At 49.2% G+C, this 18,430-nt stretch overlaps 1 protein-coding gene and 1 long non-coding RNA gene across 3 annotated transcripts in view; both read right to left on the minus strand.

Moving 5' to 3' along the window:
* Positions 1 to 574: 574 nt before the first annotated feature.
* Positions 575 to 18,430, minus strand: part of IFT43 (intraflagellar transport 43) — an 89,554-nt gene continuing 71,698 nt past the window's right edge. Inside the window, exons 6-9 of one of the 2 annotated variants that reach the window (XM_068542182.1) lie at positions 1,872 to 1,944; positions 1,545 to 1,620; positions 975 to 1,037; positions 575 to 843 (exon numbers count right to left, since the gene is read on the minus strand). In XM_068542182.1, the coding sequence (XP_068398283.1) occupies positions 724 to 843; positions 975 to 1,037; positions 1,545 to 1,620; positions 1,872 to 1,944 (332 nt within the window). In that variant the 3' untranslated portion in view covers positions 575 to 723. Of the gene's footprint in view, positions 847 to 974; positions 1,038 to 1,544; positions 1,621 to 1,871; positions 1,945 to 18,430 lie in introns of both variants that reach the window. The other variant, XM_068542174.1, reaches the window with a different exon arrangement.
* LOC137763725 (uncharacterized) lies at positions 12,456 to 14,409 on the minus strand. The gene is made up of 3 exons (XR_011073839.1): positions 13,351 to 14,409; positions 13,032 to 13,189; positions 12,456 to 12,544 (listed from the first exon to the last, which is right to left on the minus strand). It is a non-coding gene; the product is annotated as an uncharacterized lncRNA (long non-coding RNA).

The raw sequence follows: 18,430 nt of genomic DNA on the forward strand, positions 1-18,430 counted from the left end.
AGGCTCCCTGAGAGAGTGCTTCTGCGCACGTCTCAGGGCTGCTGAGCTGGCCCCTGCTAATGAGAACCAGAAACAAGGCCCTGGGAACCTGTGGCAGAATGGAAACATGTGCTTTGGGAGCCCCAGGCATGGGTTGCAGGAAGAGGGGGGAAAGGGGCGTGCTGTTAGAAGAGCCACCAAACCCTGACGTGGGCAATGGGTCATCTGATCACGCCCACTGAAAGCCCGAAGGAGACAGTGCAACTTCACCAACATAACTGACCGTCCAAAGTGAGAAAGGCATGTGGCCAGGCCCTCCCCAGGACCCCAGCAGGCAGCCGCATGCCACCTCCCGTATCCCTGCGTCCAGGTGCTCACAGGTAGATGCTCCGGGGAGCTGCTGGGGCCTCTGTGAACTGAACGGCTTCCAGGAGCACCACTGCTTCTCCCCCTGAATCTAGCTTTCCCTCCCAAGCTTCAACGATGGGGAGCGATGCCCTCCTTCACTCTTGACGAATCTTTCTGAGGGAGTGCTGGAAAGAAACGGAAGAGAGGGCTACAGAAAAAAGCAATTTCTTACAGTCGAACGATCCAATGCGGTCTACTGAAAATAGATATTTTTATTGCAAAATAGTCCATATAAAAATTCTGAGCTGCTTGCAAGCTTCTTTAGTTTTAGGTTTATGGCCTCTGTCTCGAGTCCAAAGCAGAGGTGACCGCGTGCAGGGAGAGCGACCCCCGGGCTCAGGTGTGCGAGGGCTGTCCCACGGGGTCCTCCTTGTCTGCCTGCAGCACGTCCCACTCGCTGAGGAGCTCTGAGGACACCTCAGTGTACAGACGGTCCCAGTCCCAGCTGACGTCGTCCTGCTGAGACAGGCATCGCGGGGTGAGCTGGGGGAGGCCGTCCCCTCGGTCACAGCCAGCCTGTCGCCGAGGCCAGCCTCGGAGCCAGCTGTTCCCGGGAATGAGGGGCAGGCACTGCCGCCGCTACGTACCTCTCGAACCTCATGCTCCGGCGCCAGGACTTTGGTGAGGAGCTTCAGGTCGATCTCTCCATCCTGTGAACATGCAGGGAAAAAAAAAGAAAACAAAGGCGGGCTGTGCACCTCGGAGGCCTTCGGACAACGACCTCTGGCAAAGAGAGGGGGACCAGGTTGAGTGTGGTAGAACTTCCCAAATCCAGACCTGCAGGAATGCCTTGTGAAAGAGCAAAACTGTGGGTGGACCCCATGGCCACTGAGAACTGAGGGAACACCATGATGTCCTGCAGGTTGGGTACTCCTTGGGGGAAGGTCAATACTATGAGGGCAGGCATGACAGCAGCATATCTACTGATGCCATGGGGGCAGCCAGGGAAGCAGGAAGGAGCCTGGCCCTGGGAACACTGGAGTATGTTGGGTCCAGGGATGCTGTAATACCCGAGGATGATGTCTCTGGCAAAGGGACTGTTGCCCGGCAGCCTCGGAGACGCACCGAGGAGAGGCTGTAAGGCTTTGGAGAAACTGAGAACTCCCTATGGACGTTGCCTGGAGCCTGCTCCTCTACACAGAAGCTGCCTCACTCACCAAGGTCTGAAAGGCTGCGTACTTCATGAGGTCATTGTCCAGGTCACGGTAGGTCATCACCCGGTTCACCTGGATGCTGCAGGAAAGACGGAACGTGAGGAGGAACCACAGGCAGAACCAGTGCCAGGAGTGCTGCTGGGCCACCAACCCCAGAGCCTCGTAGGCAGCTGGGAAGGACCAAAATGGGGAGAAAACGTCTAATAAAATGGGAACCCTGGGATGGAGCCCATCCAGAGACATCTGGATCTCCCCTGGGGGGCAGCACCACTACAGATGGCGTGTGGCATGGTCCCTGCCTCCTGCCAACTTCATATTAATTTAACATACCTGGGAGGGGCCGCCACCTGCAAAACAAAGTCTTCCTCCTGTACTTCTTCCAGGTCCGGAATAACAGGAATATCTGCAATGAGAGGAGGAGCCAAAAATGTCAGCGGCACGAATGGGGGATCTTGCCTGCTTCTCCACTGGTTACTTATCACCTTCAACATGCCGGCCACAGTTAGGGCTACAGGCTTTGGGTAGAATGGACACAATGGTCTCTGGCCTCCAGGACCCCAGTCTAGGGTTGTGGAACTGAAGTAGAGGTGTGCATGGGAATCAAAGGTAGAACTTCAACAATTCCCGAATCTCAGGCTTTACCCCAGAACCTGCTGGACTAGAATCTCCTAGCGGGGTGGGGCTCAGGCGTCTGTACTTTTCCCTAAGATTTCTTGGATGATCCTGATGTTTGCTCCAGGTTAGAAGCCATTGGCGTGGCTCTCTAAGGAGAAATGTAAAGAAATGAGAAGAAAGTCGCAGACAGCACTTGGGGAAGTGTTTTTATTAGAGGAGAGAAAAGAAAAGAGGAGCCGAATGAACCTGGCACGGTCAGAGACAGAGGAAGTGGGAAAGCGTAGTGTCACGAGGTGGAGGTCACCATGAGTGCACCTCCTCATGACCAAGGTTCACACCTGCATCAGCTCGTCCTAGTCTTTGCAATTGTCACAGCCCTGAGCCTGTATCTGAAGGTCACTTTACGCCTAATGATGTGACCTGGCTTTCCAGCACTGTGTCCAGGATCAGAGTCTCCATTTACCGGGTCTAATATAATAAGCAACACTGACTCTAAAGATGACACTTCCCTTGCTGTCTCTTGGAGATTCTCCTCCTCTGAACTCTCCACATGACACAGACATACAAACATAGGAAGAGACGTGAGGCCATTCCCTTCGTCAATCTGACAAAGTAATGCAAATGGAGAAACAGAGAGACAGCAATCACTTAATCGTGGAAACTTGCTTATTATAGCGGAAAAATCGTCCATCTTCTCCTGGGGACAACCTAACACCTTAAAGAAGTACTGCCTTCTCTCAGTGAGTATCACTGACTGGTAGAGGGGCTTTCTTTGTTTTAACCAGTCTGCATAGAGAAAAAAAGACATGGGGCAGAAAAAAAGGCCAAGCAGGGAGAGACAGTCCTGGAATTCCCAAACCAACTGCAAATATTAAAAGGAGGAAAAATTCCAGAGAGGAGAGAGCAGTGAAGACACCCTTCGTTTTTGCTTCCATGGACTAAATTTTTTTTAAAAATTTATTTATTTATTTATTTATTTACTTTTTAAGAGACGCAGAATCATTCCAAGAACAGCTGGGAAGACCCTTGCCACTTTCAGGCTATTCATTATTTAGACTTTGCGATGGTTCCAGTCAAGCTAAGCCCGAGTATATAAATGTCAGTTCCCAGCCTGGCGTCTTTATTATTGCTTCCAGTGGAGGGGTTACAGATGCCGTACCTGCAAAGAGGGACAGAAAGCATGCAAGGGAGAGACGGAGACAGAGAAAATAAGACAGAGGGAAAGAGACAGGCAGAGAAAGAGAGTGATTAAAGGGGTGAAAATAAAAAGAAAATGCTGATAGGGAAATAAAGAAGACACATACACCAGCCCCGAAATAATGAATCACATTCAGCAAGTCCTCTATCTAGAAAGACGCTGTTCAGAGCTCAGATTATATCTCTCCACCCTGCTAGAGAATTAGAGATGGAATTCTCTAATTTTCTATTTCTTATGCTAACAGAAATTCAGCTTGCTCGTCCCTGCTCACTCCGAGTGAAGAATACAGTCCATGTGAGGGCTGCTGATGGCACCGTCCCTGAGTCCAGGGCGAGAGGGCTCCTGGGCTGGCAGGACTGCACGGGCCCTGCGGTGGGGCAGGGCGGAAGCTGGCCGTGCCATGCGCCATCAGCAGTGTGACAGGTCCGGCGTGAGGCAGTTAGCTGCTCCTGGCTCTCCTCGGCGTGAGGCCCAGCCTGAGATGAATATTCAGAAGTTGCTAAGAAAATGCTCCCTGCTGTGCTTAGGGCTCAGGACGGGGTCTTCCCCAAGTCCCCTCTTGCTCTGCAATGTCAGCGTTTGGGTCCTGTCAACTCTGCCCAGCTTCTCCCAGCTCTGAGGAGCCGCACTTCTGCCCGCTGTCCACTCTGAGTCCCCGTGGGCTTCCCTGCTTGTCCCCGCCCCCCTCCTCCAAATGCGCACGAAGGAGCGTGGGGCTGGCCCATCTGTGACAGAGCGGAGGTCAGCTCGGGCCTTGGCAAAGGGGCCGCTCAGAGCGGCACTGGCGGGGCTGGCCACACAGTGGGACTTCTCTCTAATTGGAAGCCTGGTGTCCAACAGAACCCGGTGAACTGCCTGAGCGGGACCAAGCCAGCGATGACAGCCAGGCCAAGGCAGGCTGGACCGTTTCGGTGCAGTGACAGCTTGAGCCATCGCCGCAGAGCCTGGCCATCCAACTGCCGGCCCCAGTGGAACAGGTGGCCGTGAAGCAGGTTTTGGGCAAACTTCAAAGAACTTCCTAATTTTACAGTTTCTGATTTACAATCACAGACAAGTGCTTGCTTATGGGTATATAACATGTTCCCAGGAGTTTCTGTCCTCTTTCTCTCTTCCCTTCCCCCCACCCCTCTCTCTCATACACACACACATAGGATGACCCAACCTAGAAAAAGAAAACGGGCTTGAGAAATCAATCCGCTTCTTCACAGAATTACCTGCATGGAATGATCCGGCCCTGCCTGCAATCAGTGACGGCTACTTGACCTGCAAGCCTGAACCAGTGACCTAGTGTCTGACTCAGGGTGTCAAGCTTAACATTCAAAAGCACACAATTTTAATAGAGACAGTAAGAGGAACAAAGAAGTATGCTCTAGGACTACTGAAAAACAACCACTATTTTAAAAAATTCAATAATTATGCTAACTTTAATCTCATTTTCTTCGATGCTGCTGATAATAAGAACATTAACAGAAACAATGGGTTACTTAAGCATATGGGTAGGACTCCTGTCCAGTGGTTAAGAGTGCAGGCACGGGAAGCATTCGAATCCTGGCTCCCCCATGTACCAGCTGTGAGGCTTCATCCTCTCTGTGCCTCAGTTTCTTCAGCTGTAAAACGGGTATCATAACTACACCCACCTCACAGGGTTGCTGTATTACATGCGGTCATCTAAAATATCAAGCGCCATGCTTAGAATGTAATAAATATTCTATATTATTCTTATTCGTTTAACAGATAAAACATTGAGCATGGAGAGAAACTATCTGGCTCTACCCTCATTTTCTCATTTAATCCTCCCCAGTTGTCCCCATCTTCCAGATGAGAACACTGAGGCTCAGCAAGATGAAGTAGCGTGCGTGAAGTGAGTCATTAAGAATGGACAGAGCAGGCTTCCAGCTCCAGTTCAACTGCACCCCTCCCAACCAGGCTGTCCCCACCCCTGCCCAGAGGCTTTCTTTGCAAAGGCCCAGTGACTTCAAAGACGCCTCTACTAGTGGAGAGGTGAGACAACAGCCTATAGTTGGGACAGCTTTCGTTTTGCCTGAGACCCAGTGTCCTCTGTTCTCGGGTGTTTCTCTGTCTCCCAATAACCATAACTAAGCGAAGTCTCTCCCTCGCCATATGCCCCACTGGCTACTTCCCTACAACAAGGCCAAACGGTGCAGAGAGAAAAATGGACCAACACTGGAGACCCGGTGACTCCATCCCCTGCCGTCCGTGTCGCACTAAACCAGCTGCGTGGAGAAGGAGGGGAGCAGACACCTCGAACGGCCCCAGGAAAAGTGCCGGCGAGGCAAGAGGATTGAGACGCCAGTGCCGCAGCAGCGGGTGCCCTCATCCTTCGTTTCAGCTCCCCACAGACAGCGCCCCCTGCTGACCGGTCACCCGCTGCTCTCTCCCAGCTCAGACTCCTTAACAAAACGGGCCTTCCTTGCTCTTTGCATTTGCTCCCGGCCTCTCATGTCAGCCATCTCACTTGCCTTTCACCTGCTTCTGTGTCCCACGTGTTGCCCAATTAGCCACACTGTGGGGAAGTTGCATTTGTTCACTTGTTCGTTCGTTCATCCATTCATCCTTGAAGGGATGAATGGAGCAGCCCCTCTGTGAAAGGCACCGTGCTAGGAGGTGCCAGTAACAACAGCAGATAAACCCGACATGGGCCCTGTCTTCCTGCAGCACCCGTGTAGTGGGGGATAGAAATAAACACAAATAAATGTGCTGCCTGTAAATTAAAACACACCCTGTGAAGGGAGCTAACTGGACTCTGTGACCAAAAATAACAGGGAGACCTAATGCTTTATTTTTAATGGCAAAAGTAATATCATATGTGGTAATAAATTCAAATGCTGTAGACAAGTTTAAGATGAAAAATGTCCTTTCCTTACATGAATCCCAGCCGTCTCCCTAGAGGTGATCACTATTAACCATTTCTCATATATGTTTACTGAAAAGAATTTCTGCATACACAGCACATATGCCCTTTTAAAAATGTTTGCAAATGGCATCATGTTACGTATCCATTGTTTTACAACTTTTCTTTTTTTTAAATTATTTTTTGCCTGTGCCATGCGGCATGAGGGATTTTAGTTCCCCGACCAGGGACTGAACCCATGCCCCCTGCAGCGGAAGCATGGAGTCTTAACCACTGGACCTCCAGGGAAGTCCTGCGACTTACTTTTCTCTGTCCCTTTCAATGTACAGGTGCATCTTATTCTTTTAAATGACCATCTAGTTTTCTATTGAATGGATGCTGCATAGTGCCCTTAATTCAGTCCAGAGAGGATCTAATTCAGGATTTTGGGGGGGGGGGGTGGAGTGTCGAGTTAGGGAAGGTCTCTGAACTAGGACAGGGCCGCTGAAGGATAAACAGGACTAAGCCAGGCAGGGGACAACGTGCACAAAGGCGCTAGGAGGTGAGGAGGAACTCGCTAAAAGGGTGGCGTGGTTGGCATGCAGGGCCCAGGAGAGAGCAGCACGGGGTGAAGCAGGAGAGAGGGCGTCAGGTGCCAGGTGAGGAAGGACCTGCATCAACCGGCCAGGAGACGCCTGGGTGCCTGCTATAGGCAAGACCTCTTTGGAGGCATATTAGAGGCAAACCAAGATGGACTCAGCATGGAAAAGTTGCAAAGGGAGGGTCTATACATTAAAAAAATGATGATAAATGAGCAGAATAAGGAAAATGCACATCCCTTCCTTTGTGAATCATCTCGGAACCCAACAGGCAGAATTCAGAGCTTCCTACTCTACCTTTCCACAATGCTTTATATTCAAGGACACAGGATGGACCTGATTACCTTGCTGTAGGTAGAGCAAGTGAAATTTGCCCTCGGCCTGCCTCCTAGATGCTGAACTAGTGGAGGGTGAAGACCACGTCCCAGTCACTTCTGCATTCCCAAAGATGGGCAAACTAAAGGACAAAGGAACAGAACTGGATCAATAAATGCCCCTCAAATCTGCAAGTCACACACATGGACGGGCCATGTCCATCTTCTCTGTATCATTCTAGTTATAGTATAAGTGTTACTGAGTCCCAAAGTTGCCTAGGCAGGATTCATTTCGCAAGAACAACCAAGAGCAATCCTTAGATACATCCTGGATTTGAAGACATCACAGCAAAGGCTTTGCCTCACTTGAGAGCTGCAAGGCCTCCTGGGAAGGGCCTGTGCATACACAAGAAACAATGGAGGAGTGGGGACAAAGTTACAGAGGAAGAGTCATCCAAATTGGGTCCATATGGACTGCTGGGCTTCCATCCTGAGGCTGGGTCACACTGCTCTTCACCCTGGGCTTCCTCTTGATCTCTAGCGTGCCCCACTCCATCACGCCACCTTCTGGGAGCCCCCAGTAAAGGCTTGCTAATGAACAGCAACAGCAGTAAGAACTAATTCCAAAGAGAGAGGTTGCCAAATGGAAAACTCATCAAGATACCAGCATACTAGCCTGCCAACAGATCTACCAACAAACCAACTACCAGATGAAACCACAGAAATAAATGAGGGGTGCTTAAATAAGTAATAGAAATAAATAATAGAAACATGTGGGAACACCAGTAGGATCAATTACAACTGGTTTCAAAGATGCGAGAAGCTGCCACTTGCCCTGAAATACACTCATTGCAGGTAATACCATCACACCCGCACACTAAAATGCTAAGTACCCAGGGAAGTCCCAGAGGGATCCTTTTCAGCCCCTGTGGCTTGACAGCAAGAAGCCTGCCTGCCTCCTGCAGACCCTGGCCCCAGATCTCTGCAACGTATTTTATGATAGCCTGCTTTCACACCTAGCTGTTGTTGGCTTGTTTTGGTACAAGAACAGAAAGTGATTTCTTAGATCAGGCTCCGCTTGTAATGAGTACACCCTGAGCATTACTCGGGCTCTTTCCCCCGAGCGTAAATCTTCCTGCAGAGGAAGGAGAGAACGAAGGAGGCACCCTGATCCGGCCCTTGGTCCCACCCAGGCAAAGATGGCTCAGGCAGGGAGCCCCTCCTCTCTGTGTCCCTTTAGGTTCTACTCTTTGCTGATTTTCTTGGTTGGGGATTTCTGAATGGAATTTTCTGGTCGTGGCCAGAAAGGTTTCTAGAGAGCTACATAAAGTCTCTTCTAACTCCAGCACTTCCTGACCTTGACGCCTTCGTAAATGATACCAGGGGCTGGCCTACCTTGCCAGGTTCCTCCGGGTGCTGAATGATGACATCTGCCCCTTTTGCTTCACCCACTAACTGTGCCCCCCACGGCAGAGGCCCCATGCGGTCCCACACCATCTCTTCCCAGAGCTGCTCCCCCGCCCAGCGCCCTGGCCACGACAGAGCACTCGTGGGCTGCTGAGGGCTCACGTCCACCCTGCATAATTCACAGCCACATTCAATAACCCACCTGAAAGGGGCCTGGACACGTTGCGGAGGGACACCCCAAGAAGAGCAGTCCAGACAACCCCCAATGTTGTGCTCAAAGTCAACAGACTCTCAGCAGAGCTCGTGAGCGAAAGGAAAGAATGTCCACATTTCCAGGAGATGGCAACTTTACACCCGAGATCATTATAATTTTTCTCTGCAGCTGCAAAACTTTGTTTTACTGAATGCTGTTACCTTCTGCATCACGTATGGGGAATTTTAAACAGGCAAATGGAAGAAGGTCTGATTGAAGATGAAGTTAAATGAAAGAAATTGGTCTCATTTAGCACATGACAGGATTCATCTGTGTTCCCAAGTCCACTGAGGTGGCATCATGGCCGTTTCATATTCATGAGCTGCTGCGACACTGTGTCCCCTCATTTACAAAGAGCCGTGTTCAGCAAATTCTGTCCCTGTGGACACTCCATGCATTTCATGGTCTTGTCAGAGAGACATCAAACACTCCAGTAACCAAATACCAGAAAATGGCTTTAATTAGTGGATCTCAATCGTATAAATAATTTTTTTTTCTAAGTGAAAAAATGGAGAATTTTTTTAAAGGGAGAAGAAAAGGGGGAAGTGGTAGGCAACAGGCTTCAAACACCCGAAGGAACAAGGGAAAGGGACAGTCTCAGAGGAGCTCCTGGGCCCCTGCACTCCCCGGACGGACTGGGGTTCCGGGGCAAAAATGCGTCTGCAGGTCCCTGGAGGGTCTGCTTTATGAGGACCGATCCCCGGCGATTTCACCTGATCCGGCCGGGTCACTGGGAGGGGAGGAGAGAGGCAGCCATGGGAGAAGAGTCTGAAAACCGTGATGCTGCTGGCTAGAAGGTCCACTGCAGGGACTGAGAAACAGGACTGACCACGAGCAAAAGGTGCCCAAGCAGGTCCCTGAGGAGGCGAATGACAGGGGCAGAAAGATGTCCGTCCTCAGGCACTGGCTTGGCTAAGGGGCGGTTTATCTATGTCCCGTATGCTGAGATGTCTCCATGCTCCTGCCAAACCCACCCCCTCCTCCTGCTGCTGGGGAAAGAGATCCCCGACCTCAAGAAGCACATCAAAAGAGCTGGTTGTTCCTCCCAGCCCCCCACGCCGTGGCCACTCTCCTGGCTGACGACAGGCTGGACGGGAGGGCCTGGACTGAGTCCGTTTCTGAGACAAGCCGGGCCTCAGGGGGTGTGGTGCTGGCTGGGTGGTGGGCAGACAGGAGGCTGTGCTGAGTGGTGACTCAGCTCGTGGTCTCCTGTGGGTGTGCAGGCCCGGCCTCAGCATAGTACCCGCAGAGGGGTGGTAGCACTCTCCGGAAGGAGCACGAACGCAATTCCCTAGAACGCGAGTGGCCCCATCACCCCACCCAGTCCACCAGGAGCTGTGGAAGAGTCAGTACTGACCGCGCAAAGGGTCGTCAGCCAGGACTGACCCTTCGGAGCAATTCGAAGGCAGTGCTCATGGGAGACAAGCACGGCCCAACAAGGGTTCTCCATAGGGAAGGACCCTGTTCAGCCCAGGAGCCTGATACTGGGAGGACCCTGGTGTCACGCACTGGTGTGGCCTCTAGGGAACATCGCACAGTGGTTACCAACAGTTGAAGGAAACGAAGAACAATGAACAGGGACGCTCCCTGCCACCCCAATGGCTCTCTCGGAGCTTTGTGGCAGTTCCAGCTTTGATCCGTAGAGATGTGTTAAGGACGAGGAGGGGCAAGCGACTTTAAAGGTGACGAGGAATGAAGTGGCTGGAAGGAATGGAAAGTGAGGAACTCTCCACTCTCTTCAATAAGGCCCAAGATCAGTGATATGGTATTAATGGGACAGAGAACACCTTCTCAGAGCCGCCAGATATGCCCGGTTTCCGTGTTAGAGACCAGGAATATCTGATTCTATTTCATCCTCTCTGTGTTACGCTGAAAAAAACAAGACAAACTACCCTGCTTTTATTCTAAATCCTTAGGTTTTGTATTTTTCCTTATATATATTTATTAAAATAATGCTCCTTTGATCAGTGCCACCCGTGACTCCGCCACATACAGACTGCTTCTGAGCGGTTCCCTCCTCGCAAGGCCACTGCCGGTGACAGCCAGCTGGTTTTGATCACAGCCATTCCCAATCGGATTTTCATAAGATAGATGAGGAGTCTTACTGCTGCTCTCTCTCTTATCAGATGAGAAACAGGGGGGGAGGGGGGGACGGGTCCTGAGGGAACGGCGCAACAATCAAGGGCTGCCGGTTCTTTCTCTGTCCCTCCGCTGCTGCAATTTTCAAAGGCATTTGCCTCGGGCACTTTTAAATGATGGTGTCTCAATTCTGTAATCATCTTTCAAGAGCTTTCTCTTAAAGGGTCTTTTAGGTAAACCCAGTCCGTCAACCACACTTATGCACTCAGGAATCACATTCCCAGTATGTGTTCCCCCGCATGTGTGTATATATACATATAGGCGAGTACACACATGCACACACCAAACATCTGGGCATTTTTAGAAAGCTGGGAGGACCTGAAGCTGGAAAGGAAGACCTACCAGTTGGCCATATCAAGTTCGTCTCTCGCTAGGGTGAGAGGGTCCCCTATCACCGCTCCCCTGGATTTCTGCTATACCTAGGCTTTGTTATCTCGGGTTCTTCTTTAGAAACTAATCCCCATGTGTTGGAAGGAAAGACTTCAGTTGAGGTCTAAGTGATGCGCTGAGTCCAACCTCAGATGCACAATCATGCCTGTCCCTTCCCGTCTCACCTAAGCACTATCTGACCGTCAGACTTCAAGATGAGTGAGGCACCACGGCCATTTGCTTGGAGAGCACAGTCCCCAGGCCACAGCTTGCTGGGGTTTGGGTTACAAAGGCTATTTGGAGCAACTCTACAAATCCACCTGTCTTTTTTTTTGTGGCAGAGAACGCTATGCCTCTTCTCTATACAGTCCCCATCACTTGAAACAGATATCCTAAAGCACTGAGCCTCTCTTTCTAGTCATATAAAAATCTGAGTCTGAGATGTCCCTGGGCAATGGTTCTCATCAGTATGGCCTCATCTCCTCTCTGCCCTCATCCACCACTCCTTTCACAGCTGTGCGGAGAAGTACCCGTGCCTCTCCCCAAAGCTGGACCATGGCTCACCGTCACATCTAGGACCATCTCACGAAACTAAATGGGATTAGCTTTGTCCTACCCTGATCCTGTCTTCCATATTCAACAGGGACAGAATCCAAGGAGTTACAGAATAAATACACAGATCTCTATAACTATTTCAGGGAGATTTAACTCTCTTTTATTTTTGTCAGTGCTTAATGTTGGATGATTTATTATTAATCACATTCCTCCAAACAGAATAAATACCCAGTTCTCTATAACTATTTCAGGGAGATTTAACTCTCTTTTACTTTTGTCAGTGCTTAATGTTGGATGATTATTAATCACATTCCTCCAAACTGACTACAGCACGATGGAACGCTGACAGAGCTTTCTCTGTGTTCCTGGAGGAAGGTTAATACAACCTGCTTCCTTTACAGTGCGCGTGCATGCGTGGTGCAGGACGTCTGTGCCATGCTCCCCACTCTACCTCTTCAGACGGGGACATCACAGTAAGCTGCTCACGTGAACAAAGAAAATGGAGTCCCAGAGAGGTCGCTGTCAACCACGTTTCGGGCAGAGATGTTTGTGACGGGAAGCTTGAAAGGCTGGCGTGACCCGGAGATTGTAGGGCCCACGAGGGGCCTCGAGCAGTCTGTTCCAGCTCTGCCAGCAGAGCAGGAGGTCTGGTCAACGCTCTGGGCTGTGCTCTGCAGCTGGACCAGGGCGAGGTATGGAACAACTGAGGTGACAAAGCAGAAAAACCAACATGTGCTCCAAGCTTAACTCCACTTTCAGAAGCTCCCCTGACATTCTGCCTTTTCAAGAGGCAAGAAGAGCATGGCCAAACCAGTCTCTACTATGTTTGCTGAACTAAGTCATTCCATCCCATCAGCTCCTAGATACCTGCTCCGTGATGGTGTATGCTTGTCCCACGGTAGGGGCATGGGACTCTGAATTACCTACTGCAAAAAACAAAAGCAAGTCAAAACAACTTTTCTTGCTTCATTAAAGAAACTTCTGGCAAGTCCCCTGTAACTCCTCTGGCATCTCACTCACTCTGGGGCCAAACCCACTCTGGGGAGTAAAGAAGTTGCCCTTGGGGCCTCAAGAGTCTACATCTACTAGAGTTCATTTTTCTTTTGCTGCCAGGAATGTGGCCTTAACTGTCTATCAAGGAAGAACCAAACCCAGATTCCTGGTCCACAGAGCTGCACCAGAGGGTGTACCTGATTAGTAGCTGGAAACCTGGGTCCCAGATCTGCCCCTTATTTGCTGACCATGTGCAGTTACTTGTCAACTCTTGTCCCAAGTTTCTTTATCACCAAAATGAGGTGCCTTCTATCTCTACGACATCCTTATTTCTAGGCTGTCCATTCCCATATACCTAGTGATAAAAAAACAAAACAAAACACCTTACTGTCATATTTGCCTATGGAAGTCTTTCCAAATGTCCCAGCCACAGACATGGCCTACAGCTAAAGCGCACCAAGTCTTTTGTTTAGAGAATCACTGTACGGAAAGTTCATTTTCTATACTAAAATGAACCTGCACAGAGTCCGCCTGTGGCCCACGATGACCTCAGCTCAGTATTGGCACCATGATCCAACACCCCTGGCTGGGGCTCTTCGACGTTCCATGCAGTCTTTTGAGTGTCCCAAGTCTCTGTGATGTCAGTTTGTTCCCTCAGCTGTGTCTCAAGGCATTGCGCTGGTGGGAGAGTTCCAGCCATAGCCCGCCACGGCCCAGGGAGTGCCCTGTGGGGTCTCTGTTCTTCCCATACTCCCCGCTACTCACCCTGCCACCCGCACAAGCCCAGGGACACTCCTTCCTCTCCCCCTAAAATAGGCTCTCCTCTCCAGAGGACCCAGCAGAGAATTCATTATCTAAAAGCAATCCCAATGGATTTGATAGAAAAGAAAGCATAACATGAAGGAGAGGAGTGGTCCAACCTGAAGATTCTGCTTCATGTCACAGAGCCCTAAAGACCTGGTCTCTCTGGCTTTTCTCTGCTCAGCCTGGATGTTGCTGCCAAGACTTCACGGGGAGAGGATCAGCAGAGCTGAGGACAGGGGCCAGTGGGCTAATCTGAGAATCAGGAAAGGATAACAAATCTGCAACAGGGCAGTGGGAATATGAGTGGAGGCAAGCTTCCTGGATAAGCAGGCTTGAGAAACGAACCTAACACTTTGACAGCAAAGAGGAAGGTGGTGAGAACAGGTGGTCAGGAGTCACAAAGGCCACGTCCCAACTCCAGCTCCATCACTTACTAGCAGTGATGTCCTGGAGCAGCTCACGCTGGCTAAAATTTTTAGGAATTTCGCACGCAGGTTGTTAAACATAAACATTATTGAAGATTAAATTATACATCCTTATAATTAAATAAATTATATTAAAAACAAAGGTAATACTCAAAACTCACCACTTCCTAAATTTTACTACATTTTACTTTGCCTATGCTCTTGAAATTATTTACATCCAATGTACCTGTATGATGGAAACATGACATACTGGTGTGCTACTGTCCATCTCTTCCCAGTTCTGTGGTCACTGATGTCATGCTGGGAGCTTGAAACCAGCCCTCGTGGGAGCACTTACACCACAGAAATCGGCAAACTCTACCAATGAGGACTTTCCCACCCCCCACCCCCCACCCCCCCCGCCCCCGAGAGCCAGTTGTTAAATACTTACCAGCACATCACTGCTTACTAGCCATGTGACCTCTGTGAGCTACTTAACATCACAAAACTTCAATTCCTTCCTCTGTAAAAGGGTGATGATCACAGTGTCTCTTCATAGAAATGTTGTGAGGATTAACTGAAGCATTGCAGGTAAAGCAGCACAGGGCCTGGCTCTTGGTAAACACTTACAAACATTAATTATCAATACCATTTCCTATAAGAAGGACTTCTTTTTCAAATTTCATACCCAGTATCCTATAAACAGAATGAAGCTTAACAAGGCACAGAGACAACAGAGAGGACAGCTAATCCTTGGACCACTGAGTCTACCCCACCCCACCCCTGTCCTCTTCCTGCTCTGGAAACGTTAGTTAAAAGCAGCCCCTGTGTCTGCATGTGTCAGGGAAGGGTGGGGAGGCAAAACCTTAACATCTAGTTCTAGTGACTTTGAATTTAGAAAAATAAATTGATTTTAAGGAACACTATTTAATCAAAAATCAGTGCTGGTTAGAATAGTTTTTTAAAAAATTAGGGAGGCAAAGGAACTAGGTTTGGGTACTACCTAATAAGTCCGATGTGCTGCAGTAAGCTTAAGGAAGGGAATGCCAACGTAACGGAACATTCATACTAAGCAAGAGAAAAGAATTGAGATATCAGGGTTCCAATTTATCTGCACTTAAAGAATTCTTTCCATTTTCTCTTTCTCCACGTTAAAACTGCTTGGGCCAAGAGTGACTGCTGCTTGCAGGAGAACAGATGAAGGATAGGGTGGAACGATTAAGCAGGCAATGAGAAGGAGCCCAAAAGAGAGTTAGAAAGCCCGGAGACAGAGATGAACGGGAAAGGGGCGACAGAGCGATATCCCACTACATACAGCATTTTTCTAACTCCACTGACAGTCTAGCATCTCACATCTCATCCAGCCTCATTGCTTGGCTGTGTTCAGCCACTTTTACCTATTTTCCCTGTTGACATGGATAGAAAATTGAGCAATTACCCTTAAATTTGGAGCTCTCAGATCATCCAGATTGCTACACTTGCAGAATTAAGTCCCCAGTTGCCCCTGGCTAGAAGTGGCTCAACTCAGCCTGTCCTTTAGGAATTACACACTTTTGGGTTGGCCATAGGATTTATCACTCCTAAGGTTTTAAGGTATTCGATTCTGTCACACCTGGACCCCAGGATGCAAAGAGCACAGCCCTCTCCAGTAGGGAGGCGGCGTGCCCCAGAGGCACTGGGAGATGTCAGGAAGAGGGAGCTATAATTCCACCCGCAGTCCTGGGTTACACCAAGATGCGATGGTTACAGGCAAGAAAGACCTAATCCTTTTTTGTAAGCTCCTGTTTTCAGAGACTTTCCACTTTTTTAAAGCCATTATTTGGGGGGCTCACAAGTTCTTTCTTAACTTGACTTTACCTCAGAGATAAACTTTTTGAAAGTTGAGTCCACATCTAATTGTGTTTTTAGAGATGATCTCAATCTGAATACTGTTTACCTTTTTTAAAGACAAAGAATTTGTTTTCTCCCATTTGTGTGCCTCTCAGTGCTCCTTTTGAAGTTTCACTTTCCATCCAGAGTTCACTTTCTGAGAGCTGGATTTTAGAGCCGGAAGAGACCAAACAGGCCTGGAAACACTTCGGCGTCAGAGAGGTGACAGGACTTCGTGCCTCCTGCCTCCTCTACCAGGGTCCTCCCAACCCCAAGCTTCCACACTCCTTTCGCTGGCAAGCAATTATTTATTTATTTATTTATTTTTGGCCACACTGCGTGGCATGCGGGATCTTAGTTCCCCGACCAGGGATCGAACCTGTTGCCCCCTGCATTGGAAACATGGAGTCTTAACCACTGGACCGCCAGGGAAGTTCCTGCTGGCAACTTCTACTCTTCCTTCAAGTCGAAGTTTGAAAGTCACTTCTTCAGAGTGGCCCTCCCTCAGCACCCAACCCAAATCAGGTCTCCACGTTATTCTCCCTCATGGCACTCCAGACTCTTCCCTCAGTGGACTCAATTGCAATTTGTCCTTACTTATTTAGTGTGTGACTATTTGATTAGTCCCCATATCCCCGACTAGACTGTGAGCTGTATGAGGGCAAGGACTAAGAATGTTTTGTACACCATCACGTCATGTCCCCAGTGCCCAGCTCCAAGCATCACACACAGCAGGTATTCAACAAATGGTAGTTAAACGAATGAATGAATGAATGACTTGCCCAGTGTCGCTTGTAGAGACTGGGTTCATTCCTATTCCAGATCCAATGTTCTTTCTCTAACATACAACCTTCCATGACAGAAGAAGTCTAAAGGCCTAGGGCAAACCAGAAATTTGATTCCAAGAATAGGAATGGATAATTAAGCCACTAAAGGAAAGATCCGTTTTGCCATCCTACAATTTTGGGACCCTGAGGTCATTCGGGGGCTCTGGCTGTCCATTATTCTTAGCTATTATTCAGAACCACGAATCCCAACTTCCCCAAAGCACGGTGTCAGCTCTAGCTGTGAGTGAGTCTACCTAGAATCAGCAAATTAGATGACTGGCAATCTTTAAACTTCATGAAAGGCAGTTTATGTGGGGATGTTGACTACCTGTAGTTGAGAATGGACCAGAATCAGGGCTTAGCTCTGCAGAAGCAGCTTCTCTCCTGGTTATGGTGAATCCCTTATTCATCCTCAACGTGGAGTCGCTCCTCATGCCAGGCAACTTAGCTTGGAAGGCTGTGCACGTGTTTCTCTGCCTAACCTAATCCTATCCAGCCTTCAGGACCCAGGCAAGTTCTTCCTTCTTCCAGAAGGGTCCTCAGCCTACAGGGATCACTTCCTCTTCTGACCTCACAGCCCTTAATAACATAAATCACCAATATAGCAACAACTACTTGCTACCTTTGTCACTCAGTACACTGCTGTCTAAGCTATTTAACCCTTGTAATGCTTTCCATCTTTCATGTTTTGTCTCCCCAACAAAGTCCTGTGTTCCTTTAGAGGAGAGCCCTCCAAGGTCTTAGGAAGGATTTGCAAATCCCTTCCCAAAGGTCTAATCCAACTTGCAGATGCATTTTGTTCTGTTCATAAAGTGATATTTTAAAATTCTGTCATTTTTTGAAATATGAATTTGAAAACTTTCAGGTCATGCCATCTCCCCTCCAAGCTCACCACAGGCCCCAGCATTCTTTATAGTTGAACACTTCTGCTGTTTCAAGTGTTTGTATTACCTGCCTGGCCCCTAAAAACACTTGAGCTCAGCCTGCCTTGGTCTTGCAAACAGTCCCGCTGCAATACATTCCGGTTAACCAACAGATCCCCAAACCACCCCTACACGGCACTTACTCTTCGCTTCTCGTTCAAAAAACACACCCGATCTCAACAGCTCCTTCTTTCTTCTGTTTTTCTGTTCTCTTCCCTTGGAAGCCTGAGGGGTCAATGGATGGGAGGAAGTGCTTCTCTTCTCTCCCTCGGCTTCTTCCCCAGGGAAGAAGGAGCACCATGTATCAAGAGTGATCCAGGGAGGCTGAATGCTGAGAAATATATCTCGAGAGACATGGCTCCTCAAAGTCTTCTATAAAAGAAGAGGAGGAAAGAAGACCGGGCATTTCTCACTAGGTCAGAGAGTCCTGGAGGGCAGGGGCTGTCTCACTCATCACCATCCGGCATGGGAGCGGCACTAGCCACAGAAGGCACTGCATGAAGACCCCCTGGCTTTCCTCAGTGAAAGCTCACCTCCAAGACGCCGGGAGGAGGCCCTGGACCTTGGCTCCTCATCTCTGTTCCTGGAGATTCATCTTCTCCTTTGAGATGACTCGTCAATCACCCACCCCCACCAAGTACCAGAAGATGAGCAGTCCCTTCCCAGGTGAGAACACTCCTCACTGATGACCTCAAGGAACCTGGAGGTGATTTTATTAAGGGAACCAGTAGGTTCCCTCACAGGTGCCCAGAGATCTGTTTAATGTCAT

Source organism: Eschrichtius robustus, chromosome 1 (genome assembly GCF_028021215.1).
Source record: "Eschrichtius robustus isolate mEscRob2 chromosome 1, mEscRob2.pri, whole genome shotgun sequence".
NCBI lineage: Eukaryota > Metazoa > Chordata > Mammalia > Artiodactyla > Eschrichtiidae > Eschrichtius > Eschrichtius robustus.